The 15,581-nt window shown below is 38.5% G+C and overlaps 2 protein-coding genes across 2 annotated transcripts in view; one reads left to right on the forward strand and one right to left on the reverse strand.

Annotated features, from left to right (window-relative positions):
* Nucleotides 1-15,581, reverse strand: part of LOC143568847 (110 kDa U5 small nuclear ribonucleoprotein component CLO-like) — a 277,562-nt gene that overhangs the window by 185,009 nt on the left and 76,972 nt on the right. The gene's annotated exons all lie outside the window — the stretch shown is intronic.
* LOC143567412 (putative UPF0481 protein At3g02645) lies at nucleotides 11,799-14,267 on the forward strand. Its single transcript, XM_077053847.1, has 2 exons — nucleotides 11,799-13,054; nucleotides 13,750-14,267. The coding sequence occupies exons 1-2, from the start codon at nucleotides 12,001-12,003 to the stop codon at nucleotides 14,232-14,234; spliced, it is 1,539 nt and encodes a 512-aa protein (XP_076909962.1). The 5' UTR covers nucleotides 11,799-12,000; the 3' UTR covers nucleotides 14,235-14,267.

Consider the following 15,581-nt stretch of genomic DNA (forward strand, 5'->3'; position numbering starts at 1 on the left):
TGTGATTCTGTTGGTATAAACAAAATGGTGCATGCTCCTCCCATCTCAATTAAGTATATGGCGTGTTTAGTGTATATATAAAACTAGCTTTTGAACCCGTGTATTACACGGGATTTGTCAAATAATAAAAATAAAAAAATCCATTATTTAAAAGAAATGAACAGAATTATAGGTAAAAACAAGAAATATATAGTATAAACAATAAGAAGTCTAAAATCTCAAAATTACAAATTTGATTCTTTTTATATACAACATTTACAAATTGTTTTGACCAATTACCCGTGGATAACTATGATAAATGAGATGTCAGATGAGAGATTAGAGAATTAAAAGAGAAATTATAACCCATTTCTCAAAATTGTTTTGTCTCATGACCCATGGATATGTAGGATAAATAAGATAGAAATTAGAGAATTGAAAATGAAATTATAACCCATTTGTCAAAATTATTTTGGCCCATGACCAATGAATAGTTGAGATGAATGAGATGATAAATTAGATAATTAGAAAGGAAATTATAACTCATTTGTTAATATGGTTTTGCTCTATAACTCATGGATAGGTAGGATGAATGAGAAGAAAGATTAGGCCTAGAATGAACGTGGGATTGCAACATCATCCTCATTATTTTCTTTTATTAGTATAGTTAGATTCCAAAGGCCCAATGGTATCTAGGGTTATGTAATAGAGATCGAGAGTTCAAATCTTATAGCATGCGAGTTAGATGAATTTAGGGGTAGAATACTAGCTGTTAAAAGAAATTGTTTCAACTGCAGTTAATAAAATTTAAATTTAATATCTAACTAATGTGTGTAATGACAGTATAAAAAACCGACGATTTCACTTAAGTGTGAACTTAAAACTTTCTAATACCTTTTCGTTTATTTTGAATAGCAACCAATCTATCCTTAAATACTCATATAATTAATCCACATGTATCAGACCTTGCAGGATTTGAACGCACACCCGTTTGATAGATGGGCAACACCTCTAATACCTCTTAAGCCCGATTCCAAGCATAAACAAGTTTTAAAACTTGAAGTACCAGAGCAAAGACCAAAGTTTGCACGCATCAACATGCAAAGAGTATGACTAAAACACCATTAAAGAAGCTTATAAAGCATCTCGACTCCTTTCTTATAATGCTATAATAACTTATTATTGATGTTTTATTGATTTAGTAACATGACATATTGATGTTTTATTGTTTTAGTGTACAATTAATTGAGTGATTATAGCAAAAAGTATGTATAATGCTATAATAACTTATTAGCATGTTCCAAATAAGAGTCTTTGTATATATACACATGTACACATATAAATTTTGTCTATAACATCTTAATATACCATCACAATCATTACAAAACTTTTACAACTCTATATACCATAATTTAATTAATTACAAAGTGCATGATCAAAAAAAAAATAAATTAACAAATGAATTAAATTAGTAAAACTTCTAAACAAATGATCAATTCACTAGTGTGAGTCTGTTCCCATTGCCATTCAGCATGCAAAACCTACTAGGCTTCTGCTGAAAGTTCCTCCTCCTTTGATGATCACGGTTTGATGGTCGTATCATCATTCGAAGAAACGCATTCACCGGGTTGGATTTAGCCACAACCGCCAACTCCCATGAACCACGGCTGGCCGTACGTCTACTAGGAACCTTGTTAAGGTTCCGGTGGCGGCTGCACCTGAATGAGCCCGGATGGTTGGTTGGAGAACATAAGCATGTCCTTGGTGGTGGCTGAGGCTTCGTGTTTGAGTATAAACTACTAGTTTTTGTGGTCATCTGTGAAAGATTTTTGTTCTCAAAAGTTGTAAGAAAGAATAAAGAGTTTAATTTGTGAGGCAAACCAAGGAGAAACTGAGTTTTTGGTGTATACATAAGACTTTATTTGCTTGGAAGTTACGTAATTGCCCTTCTGTTTGGTTGAATATGACTTGTATGAGGCACTTGATTTGGTCAAACCAATGATAAAATATCAAACTATGGTTATTTTATTATTGTTATCATATTCTAGACTGGGCTAACAATCAATATTGATATGCTTAGTCAAACTTAGAATAGACAACTACTTCATGAACACAATTCTGTATTCACACAAAACATAAAATCACATCATTTTATAAGACCAAAATACAAATAAGTATATTTGAAGACCAAAGTATACTTTATATAATGTTTTACGTTTTGATATATTTATGTCAACTAGCATTTTGATATATTAAATTATTTGTGATTTTTTAACAACGATAAAGCACGTCTACCCGAGGTAACCTAATTGTAAAAACCAATGTCAAGCCCTCCATCTCCTGTTTTGGGGAAAACAAGCTGCTCAAAGGCTTATTGTGGTAAAACCTAGTTGGATCAGATTTGAACTTGAGATCTTGTGGTCTCCGACTCAAATAAAAAAAAGGTTTATTTTAAGACTAAAATATACTTATACTGAATACAACCTGTTATAAATAAAATTTATATCCGTGACTATAGATCCAATCAAAGAGAGAAGGCATGTGTACTCGAGATGATCAATCTCATAAAATTCTAACAAATAACTACAATTGCTCGCAACGTCTATATTTTGAATGCAAACAAGGGCAAAGTATAATTAGGGCCCGGGGTGGCCCCGGACCCCTGTTTTTTGCGCAGCAGTGTAAATTTACCCATTTTCGTCCGAAATTTTTTATACGTGGGGTAAATTTAGCCGTTTTCAATCGAAAATTTGAGTCCGGCCCCCTCGTTTGTGATTTTTTTTAATACATTTTGAGTCCCCCCTCCCGAATATCTTCGTCCAAGCTTCGCACTGAATGCAAACACGTTACATCATTCCCTAAAAGGAACACTGTTTATGCTAAACTCGTCTAAGTCATTGTAATATTTGTGGTACATTGTAGCATTATTTTGACTTGGTTTTGTATTATTATGCTTTTTGATAAAAAAAAAAAAAATCTATAGTTAATAGCATCTGCTTCTTGGAATACACCTATGAAACCAGAAGGAACCCGAATATTCTGGTTTCTTGCAAAAATTGACTTTGAATTTGTAGATATTAATTAGTTTCCCTTGGCATCAAGTTGTGTCATGGCTGATATTATAGACGGCGGTGGAGCCCCAAGTTATTGATGTTTAAGTTATTTTTTTAAAACATTTTCATTTAAAGTCTTTTTCTAAACACCCGTTACACATTTCTTGATACTACATGTCCTTGGTGGTACAATGCCAGAATTCAATAAGTTGGTTGATGCATGGAAAGCTAGGAGACACTAAATTAGAGTTAGTGAGTTATCTTTCTATGTTTTCGTGTTACATTTTGTATTTACTAAAAACATAATATTAGAAGAAACATAATTACTTTATAAGGTTTTAGAAAATACTTACATGTTACACTTGCGTCTTAGTTTAGCTAAATGAGACCGTTCTTATATTTAGGCGAGTTGTCTCATTTTTTCCCATCTAATTCATGTCTTGTCTTATACAACACACATTATCTTGTCCATGACTAGCCTGCATTGGTATTTTTATTATCTTCCTTTTCGCTATCTTTCGTGGTTGAGATTGACTTATTTTTCTACACTTAGCGCCTCCACTTCATTCTGCATTCATTTTCGTGACTACCTTTGGGTATATGCTTGGCTTCGCACCCTTCGACTCGTCGAGGATGAATTTGGTCTCGTTTGATATATTCATGTGACCGATTACTTGTTCGTCTTCGGTTTCCACTTTATGAGTTTATGGAGCTAGTCTCTACTCTCTACTCTCTAGTTCTATAACCATTATCATCTTGACTCTCCGGTCTCTTGGAACCCTATTCATTATAGGCATTCATATTTGATATTCATCTAAAATGAATAGAATACATATTCATACACGTAATCAGTAAAACGTTTATCTTATTGCATATATATACTTCCCATGTATGGATTTGAACACGCCCAAAAGCACCAACGTTATGTCTATGTCACATTCCCACTCTACTCTTAATCTTCATGCTTCGTACATTAAATCGATCCTCTTGCGTCCCAATTTTCGGATTTGAGTAATCCATTCTCCTTTTTCTTTGTCCAATCCAAGTCTCCGAGCTTCATCTTTGGAGACAAGTTATAATTCTTTCATGTATCTATTAATGCTATAACGGATATTCTGTTTACCAATATCACCATGAATCCAAGTTAATTCCTTAGTATCTACCTTTGATTTTCCCCTCATGCCAGATGAAATTGCACCATCTATCCCGATGGCTATCTATAGAGGTAGGGTACCAAAAAGACCCAAATACCCTTAAGGACTACCTGCGGGTCACTCAGAAATCCCTCATAAGACACCCGCGGGGCACACAAGTCATCCGCATAATCATTTGAGAAAGAAACACTCTCATAGCACATGCGGAAGCATCATAGCACCCTCAGAAGTCATTCGCAAGAAGGAATAACCTTCCGCGTAAATGACCACGAGGTAATGCTCTGGGACAGCTGTCAATAACCAATTACCTTCTAGAAGATTTACCAAGATGCTTTCTTGGGCAATACGTGATCTTTTGGCCAATCATCTAGTGACACCTGGCAAGGTCGTTATAACCGTGCACATGTTCAATATTCTCCCATTAACAAATGGGAAGAGGACGCGTGTCCAGGTCGTTATACATGCACATGCAACGTATAAGCTAAACCTATCACACAAGGACAGGTGTCCAGACGGTTATGCAGGCATCTTCCTAAGGGACAGCTGGTCCAATCACCTTCCCACATCCTTCGGCTATAAATACCCTCTCGATCATCATGAGGTATTCATTCACAATCACCATACTCTCACAATTTACTTAAGTACTTTATCTCTTGTAAGAACGGTACTTATTCTCACGCCGGAGGGTGGTTACGGGAAGACCCCCCTCTTGTCCTTCCCGTAACGAGCTCACGGTGTTCTGTTTTGCAGGATTCACGTCACTGGACTTTAGGAATTGTATTCATATCGTGTTGACAGTAACCGTATCCTACCTTGTGGACTCATTGGATCTAGGACCCATTAGTGGGGAGTAGATCCGTGTTTCTTCATTGGCGCAATCCGTGCTTTTGTTAAAACAGCGAAAAAATTTTCCGTTCTCTTTACGATATGAGTCAGTTACCTAAAGGGCCGACGGAGAATCAAGCACAACCTCTGCGTGATCTCAACCTTGAAACACGTGAAAGAGCAACGTATGTGTTTGCTCGAATTTCGACCCCTGTTGCAAGAGCTGAAACCGTCAATCCAGGAATCTTTTCCTTGGATGGTTCGACGGCTCGGGGGTTGTTTACTCAACAAAAGGGTGTTACCCCGGTAGACACCGGAAACATTGTTACACCAACTACTGACTTGGGGTACGTCACAGCCCCAGGAGGTTCTAATATAAGGAATCTAGAGCGTGTTCCAAGAGAAGTCCATCGAACTCAGTCGGAGTTAGGTTTGGAAGAAGATTCCGGTGACTCTACTCCAAGAAGAGCTCACCGTCATAACCTCAGGACTGAAGAAACCTTATCTCCAGACGAGTGGCTTCGTGTTCAGCAAGAAAGTTTAAGATCAGAGTACGAACGTCGGGTCCGGAATGAACGTTTCCATGGCCGTACCCTGACGTACGATGAGCCTCCCAGGAGATCTATTTCTCCTCCCATAAGGGGAAGCCACATCCAATACAGTTTGCCACCGGAGCGGAACATGAGCGAAACCCGAAGGTTGCGTCCTCGTCCCCGCATTGATATGCGGGTATCATCCTATGAGGACGAACTGGACGGGTACGACTCATCTTATTGGCCGGATGGTAGTTTTTATAGCGGGGATAGTCGTCTTCCTTCTTACGGAGGGACTAGCTACCCGCGACCAGTTGTTCGCCATGCGGAATATCACAGCGATGCTGAGCATGATTTTTCGAAACCATACCGTCCCGGAGTCTTTTGCAGAAAAGTCAAAATTTATTCCAAGTATCGCACAAGCTTCATTTCCAGTAAACGCGAAGATTCCAACATCTGTTGGAACATATAATGGAATGACAGATCCTAGCGATCATTGTTGAGATTTGTGGCAGTCGGGGGAGTCAGTGGTTGGACTCTTCCGTACTGGTGCCACATGTTCGCACTCACACTCACAGGAGCTGCGAGAGAGTGGTTTGAAAAACTGCCTGTCGGACAAATCAAAAGTTGGAATGATTTCATAGCAAAATTCTCCCAGCACTTTAGTTAACAAAAGAAACATACCCGCGACCCTTCAGAAATACTGGATGTTACGAGGTGAAATAATGAGTCAATTGAGGACTTCATTACTCGTTTTACTAACGAGAGCCTTAACATCGGAAGGGTAAGCGAAGATATGCTAAGGGGAGCATTCTGTAAAAATGTCCATTGTGATGATTTGATCCGCACACTCACGGGGAGAGACGTGATACCCGAGTCATGGGATGAAATCTTGAAAGCATCAAAGCTGTATGCGAGAACTGAGAAAACTTTAGGTTCCAGTGGTCAAAAGCAACCACCGAGGGTCGAGTTTTAAACTCCGAGACCAAATAAGCAAGCTAAAGGACCAATATGATCAAGACTCCAACCAAGTGCGGAAGCATCTAAGCCTTTTGATGCAAGATCTTTGATCGGCAACAAAGGCAAACGTAATTTTTCATCCCGCTCCACCAACAGTTGGACCCAGTTATCAAGACTTTCTCATAAATTCTCAATACTGAAAATATGACTTTCCGGAAACCTCAACCAATACCGCGGAAGTCATTCCTTGATACCAAAAAACATTGCTCATATAATAATGATGTTGGACACAACACGAACGAGTGTGTGGCTCTCAGAAATGAAATTGAAGCAACTGTTAAAAATGGTAAACTCGAACATTTAGTCAAAGGTGTACGAGGAGGGACTGGCAAACCTCCCGCAAAGGATAGTCAGGGCCCGAACAAAAGGAAAATCAAAGATCTGAATGTCCACATGATCCAAGGGGGACATTCAAGTAAGGGAAAACATAGGGAATATTTGGACGAAGAATGGAAGAGTGCACATGTGATTTTTCCTCGGATCAAAGGTGGTCCATGTAACAAAACCCGCTGATAATTACTGCCGAATTTGGCCACTACCAATCACAATATGTGTTTTTTGACACAGGCAGTACGTCCGATATTATGTACGAACAATGTTTCGAACAACTGGATGAATAAGACAAAGAAAGACTACAACCAATTCATGCTCCTGTTTCTGGTTTCGGAGGAGAGATAATGCACCCCCGTGGTGTTATCACTTTCCCGGTCACACTAAGTGACGGAGTACGGTCAAGAACCGAAGAAGTAGAATTTTTGGTCCTACCAGCAACTTCCAAACATGACATTATCTTGGGACGAGAGGAAATTGGAGACTTCAATGCCCACCCATCCACAGCACATGGTGCAGTAGGAATTCCAACTCGCACCGGTGTGGCAATAATTCATGTAAACCGACTTTGTTTTACAACCGAAAGTTCAAGGCCAAGCAAGGTCCCAAGACAGGCCCAGAGGACTGAACCAGAGAAATGGATCCTCAATAAAAAGTTTCCGGACCAAACCGTAATAATTGGTCCGTCCATCTCTGAAATCGTCTGAACCTTTCTAAAGCAGCTATTGATCAAAAACATCGACATTTTTGCATGGCAGCCCGCGGACATGACCGGTGTCCCGCGGAACATTTCAGAACACAAGTTGAAGGTGAATTCGTTAATCACCCCAATTGTGCAAAAGAAGAGAAAGATGGGCCCAGAACAAACGAAGGCCATGAATGAACAAGTGCAAGATCTTCTTCATGCTGGGATTATAAGAGAAATCAAGTACCAAACATGGGTAGCCAACCCGATGATCGTCCCAAAAAGCAACGGAACGTGGAGGATGTGTATAGATTATAAAGATCTAAACAAAGCATGTCCGAAAGATTGTTACCCACTTTCGAAGATCGATTTGAAAGTAGATGATGTGGCCCCATTCAAATTCAAGTGCTTCCTCGATGCCTACAAGAGCTATCATCAAATCCATATGGCAGCTGGTGATGAGGACAAGACAGCATTTCGCACTGACCAAGGAACATTCTGTTACAGAATGATGCCTTTCGGGTTAAAGAATGCGGGAGCCACATACCAACGACTGATGGATTAGGCTTTCAAAGGACAAATAAGTCGGAACCTTGAAGTCTATATGGACGATTTGGTAATCAAGAGCACTGAATAGGATCAAATGTTGAGGGATATAGAGGAAACTTTTGAAACACTGGGAAGCATCAACATGAAACTCAACCCAGCAAAATGCTCCTTCGGGATTGAGGAAGGAAAGTTCCTCGGGGTAATCGTTACAGGCACGGGCTTTAAAGCTAACCCAGACAAGGTTCAAGCAATAGCCCGCATGCCATCCCCCGAATCTCTCAAGCAAGTTCAAACACTCAAGGGCAAATTAGTAGCACTAAACAGGTTTCTGGCAAACCACGCTACTAAATCTTACCCGTTCATCTCATTAAGGAATTGCCTCAAAAAGGCGCAGTTCAGATGGACTTCGGAAGTCGAACAAGCATTCCAGGAAGTCAAGAAGTGTTTAATGGAATTACCCACGCTAACTGCTCCTCACGCGGGTGAACCATTAACACTATATCTGTCGGCATCCGACATTGCCGTGGGGGCGGTCTTACTGACGGATAGGAAAAATGTTCAAACACCAATTTACTACGTCAGTAGAACGCTATCGGATCCGGAAACAAGATATTCAATGTTGGAAAAGCTGGTTTTGGCATTGGTTTATGCCGCCAGACGGCTCCACAGATATTTCCAGGGCCACCCTATCAATGTATTAATCGGGTACAAACTCAAGAACGTGTTGAGTAAACCCGAGCTGTCCGGACGACTGGCAAAGTAGGCTATCGAATTGGGTGAACACTCGATTGAATACAAGCCAAGACCAGCGATTAAGGGGCAGGTACTCGCGGACTTCGCCACGGAAGTCCCGCAATACAAAGAGCAAGAATGCCTAATCGAACAACAACCCCAAGCACCTCTGGAACAAGAACAAGTTTGGTCATTGTTCACGGATGGAGCCTCCAACATAGAAGGGTCTGGTGCAGGATTAAGGCTAGTTAACCATGAGGGGCATGAATTTACATACGCCATCAAATTGGATTTCAAAAGTACCAATAATGAGGCGGAACACGAAGCCTTCCTGGCTGGACTACGGATAGCAAAAAAGCTTGGGGTGAAACATTTAAAGGCTCGGGTGGATTCTATGCTAATTGCGGGACAAATAAACGGAACATACGAAGCTAAAAACGATGTCATGGCTTCTTATTTGTCACAAGCAAGGGTCTTGGTTCGCCAGTTTTCCTCCTTCAACATTGTCCACATTAAGAGGAGCGAAAACAAATCGGCGTACGCTCTTAGCAAGCTAGCTTCAACGAATTTTGAGCATTTCGCCAAAGATATTCGTGTGGAAGTTCTAAACCATCCATCTGTTCCACAAAACCAAGTCCTGGTAATTCAAACTGGTGTCGAGTCGTGGATGTCACCCATTATAGCTTACTTATCCTCCGGAGCACTTCCTGCAGGAAAGGCTGAGGCTCGGAAGATTAAGCACAAAGCTTTGAATTACCAGTTGACTGACGGTATCTTATACCGGAGATCATTTCTTGGTCCGATCTTGCGTTGTGAAGACGCGGAAGAGGCAAATTACCTAATCAGAGAAATCCATGAAGGCATTTGCGGATTACACGCGGGACCAAGAATGACGGTTGCAAAAACCATGAACGCAGGGTATTATTGGCCCGACATGCATTTAGACGCTGTACAAGAAATAAGAAAGTGTGATTCGTGCCAACGCCATGCCCCCAATACCCTTCGTCCAAAGAACGAATTGATTCTAGTAACGTCCGCATGGCCGTTCCAAAAATGGGCTATTGATATCATGGGACCATTCACAGAAGCCCCGGGACGAGTCAAATTCTTGATAGTGGCCATTGATTACTTCACCAAGTGGGTGGAAGCCAAACCAGTCGCATCAATCACGGCTTCTAGCGTGAAAAAATTCCTTTGGGAATTTATCATTTGCCGGTTTGGTCTCCCACAAGAATTGGTAAGTGACAATGGGACCCAATTTGCTGACAGTGGATTACAAGCATGGTTGAAAGAACTCCAAGTCATTCAAATTTTTACATCCGTTGCTCATCCACAAGCAAATGGTCAAGTCGAGAGGACCACCCGAACTATCAAGGAGGGGATTAAGGCAAGACTAGGGACGAAACGAACAGGTTGGGTGGATGAACTGCTTCATGTACTTTGGGCTTTTCGCACCCAAAAGAATTCCAGCAATTTGGAGACACCCTTTTGCCTGACATACGGAACTGAAGCCATGATCCCCGTAGAGATCGAGATTCCATCCGCGAGAGTTCTGCTGATTGATGACAACGATCACGAACTCAGAATGAATCTGGATCTGTTGGAAGAAAGAAGAGAGCTAGCATTGATTCGTGCGCACAATTATACATCGTAATTCAGATTCGTTCTTCAACAACGAAACATATTTTCCTTATTATCTTCGACAACGAACGAAGGCTGCTATTTTGTTGAAAATTATGTGGTTCTGGTTCATTATTTAGATCACATGTATTTACACACGTAAGCATTAGGATTAACACTTCTTAATTTTTGTATTCTTAGGTAAGACATGATCACATGATATTTAAAAAAGGTTAAGGATTTCGTATATGTGCCATGTAAACTAATTTTTATAGGTATTGCTACATCTGGGTTTTAACTAATAATATTATTCGCAAAGTAATGGTTAAGAAGAGAATCACTCGAACTCTTTTGTTTATTAAATAACCTTTAGTCCATGCATGTGACACAATTCTTATTACTTAATATATAATGTAAATACGTGCATGGCTTTGCACATATATTATAAGAATTTGCCTACTATTACGTTTATAAAAAGTTCAAACTTTGTTTTCTAAAAAATAACTTTTGAACATAAAGTTAATTGACTAGTAGTTTTTCAAAATCAGTAAAAAATTATAATTTTCAAAAAGTGAAACTAGTATTATAAAAGTTTCAACTCTAAAGCATCTCACACTATGTGAATCAAAACTTATGAACGATACATAATATATATTAGTACTAAATCGTATTCAAAACATACGAACGAGTATGAATGTCCACAAAGTCTGGCTTTCAACAAAATTTTCGAATTTCGAACATTTGTCTTCAACGAGTATTTCAACATAGTCCTCGGCTTCAATCATTAAGGGTGATTTCCCTTAAAACAAATTTCGAGTCTTTCCTTGAAGAACGACTGCCTCCCAAACACACGGAGTAGAATGTACATGATTAATTTCAATTATCATCAATGAATTAATCGTCAGTGAATTATCGTTAATCTTGATTAATTTCAATTATCATCCTTGATTAATCCATAGTCCCCATCACATCGCCTGACTAAACTAGAGACTAGTGATTACTAGTTTACTACAACGGTACCGGTGTTACGTATTGTTTCAATACAATAAGTAATATCATAACAATGTAAATTATTCTTTGTCGAAAGAAACTTGCAACAATAGACAATTGCAATCCTTACGTTCATGTGATAAAATATATTAGTATATTTTCTACAAATAGTATTGTAGTGTTTCTCATGTATTTTATAAAGAAAAATCTGATGCTAACTAATTACTAACATAAAGTTCCAATATTAATTAATATTATAAAGCGCAGACTTGGCTTACATGTTTTTTTAATAAGATATATACACGTTTTTCTTTTTCTTTTTTTTTTCTAAAAGGCGTTATACCACCAGGAGAGTTCATGAACCTAACTAGCTATAAAGTTTTTGTCTTGTACGTTATGCCCTCAATTTTTTAAAGGATCACAACGATGCCTAATTAACACATTTCCCTTTACTTTTCTTTAGTCGGCTAAAGTCATTAATTAATACTATAAATATTAAGTTATGATGGGCTTGATTCAAGCAAAGAAAGATGAATCCCAACTCAATTTTGAGTGATGAATTTAACGAGCAGCAGTGGGTGGATCAAATCAGCAAGAACTTTGAAGACGAAGGTGGCGACAACATAAGCGACATTCCCGTTTGTGTGTTCAATGTCCCAAAAGCAGCGAGTCGATTTAAGCCCGAGGCTTATGTACCTCTAGCTATAGCATTGGGACCTTACCATCACTTTGAGACTCAACTATACCAAATGGAGAGGTTCAAAGTTGCTGCGGTTAAAGCAATCTTGACCTCGGATCAAGTCTTGTCATTCGAGTCGTTGGTGATCGATAGGCTCATAGAGAAAGAACCCGTGATCCGTGCTTGTTACCACAAGTATATAAACGTTCAAGATGACACATTGGCTTGGATTTTTGCAATTGATTGCTTGTTCTTGATTGGTCTTTTTACACATTATCTTGATATATCAACCTTGATGCCTAAAAGGTTGATAAACAATGGTGTACTTTATAGAGACGTGATGGTGCTCGAAAACCAGCTTCCTATGTACTTATTAGATGAAATATGGAAGGCTCTTAGACTCTCACCAACCGATCAAAATGGTGATCACGAGTTAATCTCCATGATGCGAAAATTTTGTGAGGTACACTCTCCTCTCAAATTAGCAAACGATTTGGATTACAATGTTAAGACGGGTTGTTTGCATTTGCTTGATCTTATGTATCATTCTATTGTCAACAATCAAGATGCTGCACGAGCTCCTGATCAGATAGGATTACTTTGGGAAGACAATGATGTTGACATAAGAAAGATTGCGATTGACGATGATGACGACGACATAAAAGAAAACATAGAAGAGGTAATGGAAATGGGATTACGAATTGGAATGAGAGGAAAAGCCGATCGTCCGATAAAGGTCATCAAGAACATTCCCTGGGAGAAGATATCGAATTTGCTAGGCCTGAAAATAAGTAAACAAGACAAAGAAGAAGACGATGATCAAGCCGTTGTCACAGAAATTGAAATCCCCTCGGTGTCGTCTCTTAGCAAACACGCTCAAGTCAAATTCAGACGCACGAATGGAGGTATAAGTCGGTTATATAATTATCGTTCTTTAGTATGGGTTTAGCTTTATTTGCTGGAAAACTGGGCAACACAACAATCCAGATGCAACAAGACACCGCTGTAAAACTCGATAGGCGGCTGGCCCCTTGTAGGGAGTACTCGAATTACTGTTAATACTCGGCGTGTACTCGGACATGATAATTATAATAAAAAAATAATTATTGGATATTATATATACGTTAAGACAAGCATAATTCGCGTCAAAATAAGCATAATTCATATGAAACAATAACATAATTCAAAAATTCATGTTTTGTTGTTATTTTTAATTTTTAATAAAAAAATAATAAAAAAAAGTTGGTGGCCGAGTACATTGGAGGCCGAGTAATCCCGAGTACTCTGATTTTTAACCGAGTTGAACCTTAGCGAGTAATAACGATCGAGTTGGGAAAAGACAGCAAGGTTGATGTCCGGGGATCTTGGAATCGCCGATTCCAAGGCCTTGTAATCCGACTTTTACAACACTGCAACAAGGACAATCAGACCACAAAATTTGCGTCTGGGATTCTTAAGGTTGCAAACATGATTACCCATGATGATATTTGCAACCGCCTTCTTGATCTCAAATGACCAGTTTTCTAGTAGTGTAGTTAAGTTCATCTACTTGCTAGTTAATTAGTTATTGATTATAATGAGAAATCATGAATTCTATCAGGTATAAAGGACATTAAGTTCGACGAAAACAAAGCGAATCTATATCTTCCAACAATTACTCTTGAGGATTACTCTGAAGTCATATTGAGAAATCTGCTGGCATATGAAGTGGCAACATCTGGCTCAACACCAGAACTGGCACGATACATGGACTTGATGAGCGGCATCGTCGACACTGAGGTGGATGTCAAGTTACTAAGAGAGAAGGGCATAATTAAAGGAAACATGAGCGACAAAGACATTGCGGATCTCTTCAATGGGATGAATAAGAGTAGCTTTTACATGAGTTACAACAAGACAATTGAAGACCTCAAAGAGTATTACAACAAAAGACCAATGATCAAGGCTTGGAGGTTTGTTAAGAAAGATATGGCCTTCTCAAAGAAAGTTGCAACTGTTGTTTTGGCAATTTCCGCAAGCTTGCTCATGATTATGTACTCGTTCTGTGAAGTTTATGGTTGTTCAAGGCTCTTCGATAGGAAATAAGGGTCAAAAACCAGATGTCATAATACTTAGATGTGCATATAATTAGTTTTGTAATTAAGCTTGTTTTATATCTTTCTTTAATAGTTTCAATGCAATAAGAATATTATGTTTCATCAGTACGAGTGAGCTCAGAGGTTTCAAATGTGATTTTTGAGTTCGCCACGCAGGACACACAGACATTTGAGCTTTCACATATCACACCAAGGTTGTATTTATTGTGGTGTGCGTGAAGCCGTGAAATGTGAAACATCGAGTGGGTGAGGTAGAGTGACCAAAAATGTTGTTGATCATGTGATTTTTTAAGGATGAGATATGACAAGTAAGAGAGCAATGTACATTTGGCCTAACCGTGCTTTATATATGTCTTACAAAAATCACAATCCAACATAAATATTTCGGGCATGAGGACTCCAAAATAATTCAAAGAGACATTAACACAATATTTCGATTGCAACATGGGCTAAAAGCATTCTCGTCTTTCTTTTTACATGTTCAAGCCATATTAACGACAGGTGTAAATACTCGGTGTCTCCAACTTATATAAGAGCATTCCCATTGGACTCCTAATCCCCGTTCATATAATTTAGCTAATAATCAATTTTATCTTTAACATTTTTTAACGTTTTTAAGGTTCTCTACATCCAATTCCCCATATCTATCTATGTTAACATAAATAATATTTCTTTATTATTACATTTTTTCTTCCCGTCACAACCATCTGTAAAAAATATAGAGATATATAAGAGCATCCACAACAAGGTGTAATGCCCAAGGTTTGGATAAAGTCGCAAGAAAGGCAAACAAGTGTAAAGTCAATTTATTGTTGTGGGAGTAAATTTTGAAAGGTGGAGTTTTTTTATGCAAACTTGCAACAAGCAAGCTGGGGGTGGTGGGTCCATTTTTCCACCCTCTCATATGGATATATACATATATATTATATATGGTTTTAATAATATTCTAATGAGATTTGTAAAGGTTTGTTTTGTGGCAAAAAGTTAAGGTTTTTAAAAAAAATTTGAAATCTGATGCGATGTTGATTTTTGGTTTGTGAAGATTTGTTATTGTGGACGCTCTTAGAGCTTACATACCATATGTCACATTTCTCACGTCTTGGAGAGTACAATGTACGAAATAAATTAAGGTGATCATCATGTATTCACAAGTGAGAATATGGAAATGGTGAACGACATGATAAGACACGTATCAGGATCTGGAAATTTAATTTAGAAAAAAAAAGAAAAACATTTATATCTTTATCTTTACTATATATGCATATGGTATATGCACACAAAGGGGTAAAGTAGTCTTTTCAACACAATTAACCAACGTTCATTTAGTTTTAACAAA

Source organism: Bidens hawaiensis, unplaced genomic scaffold, assembly GCF_021521415.1.
Source record: "Bidens hawaiensis isolate Kalapana, Puna unplaced genomic scaffold, B.hawaiensis_p1.1 tig00001236_1, whole genome shotgun sequence".
Classification (NCBI taxonomy): domain Eukaryota; kingdom Viridiplantae; phylum Streptophyta; class Magnoliopsida; order Asterales; family Asteraceae; genus Bidens; species Bidens hawaiensis.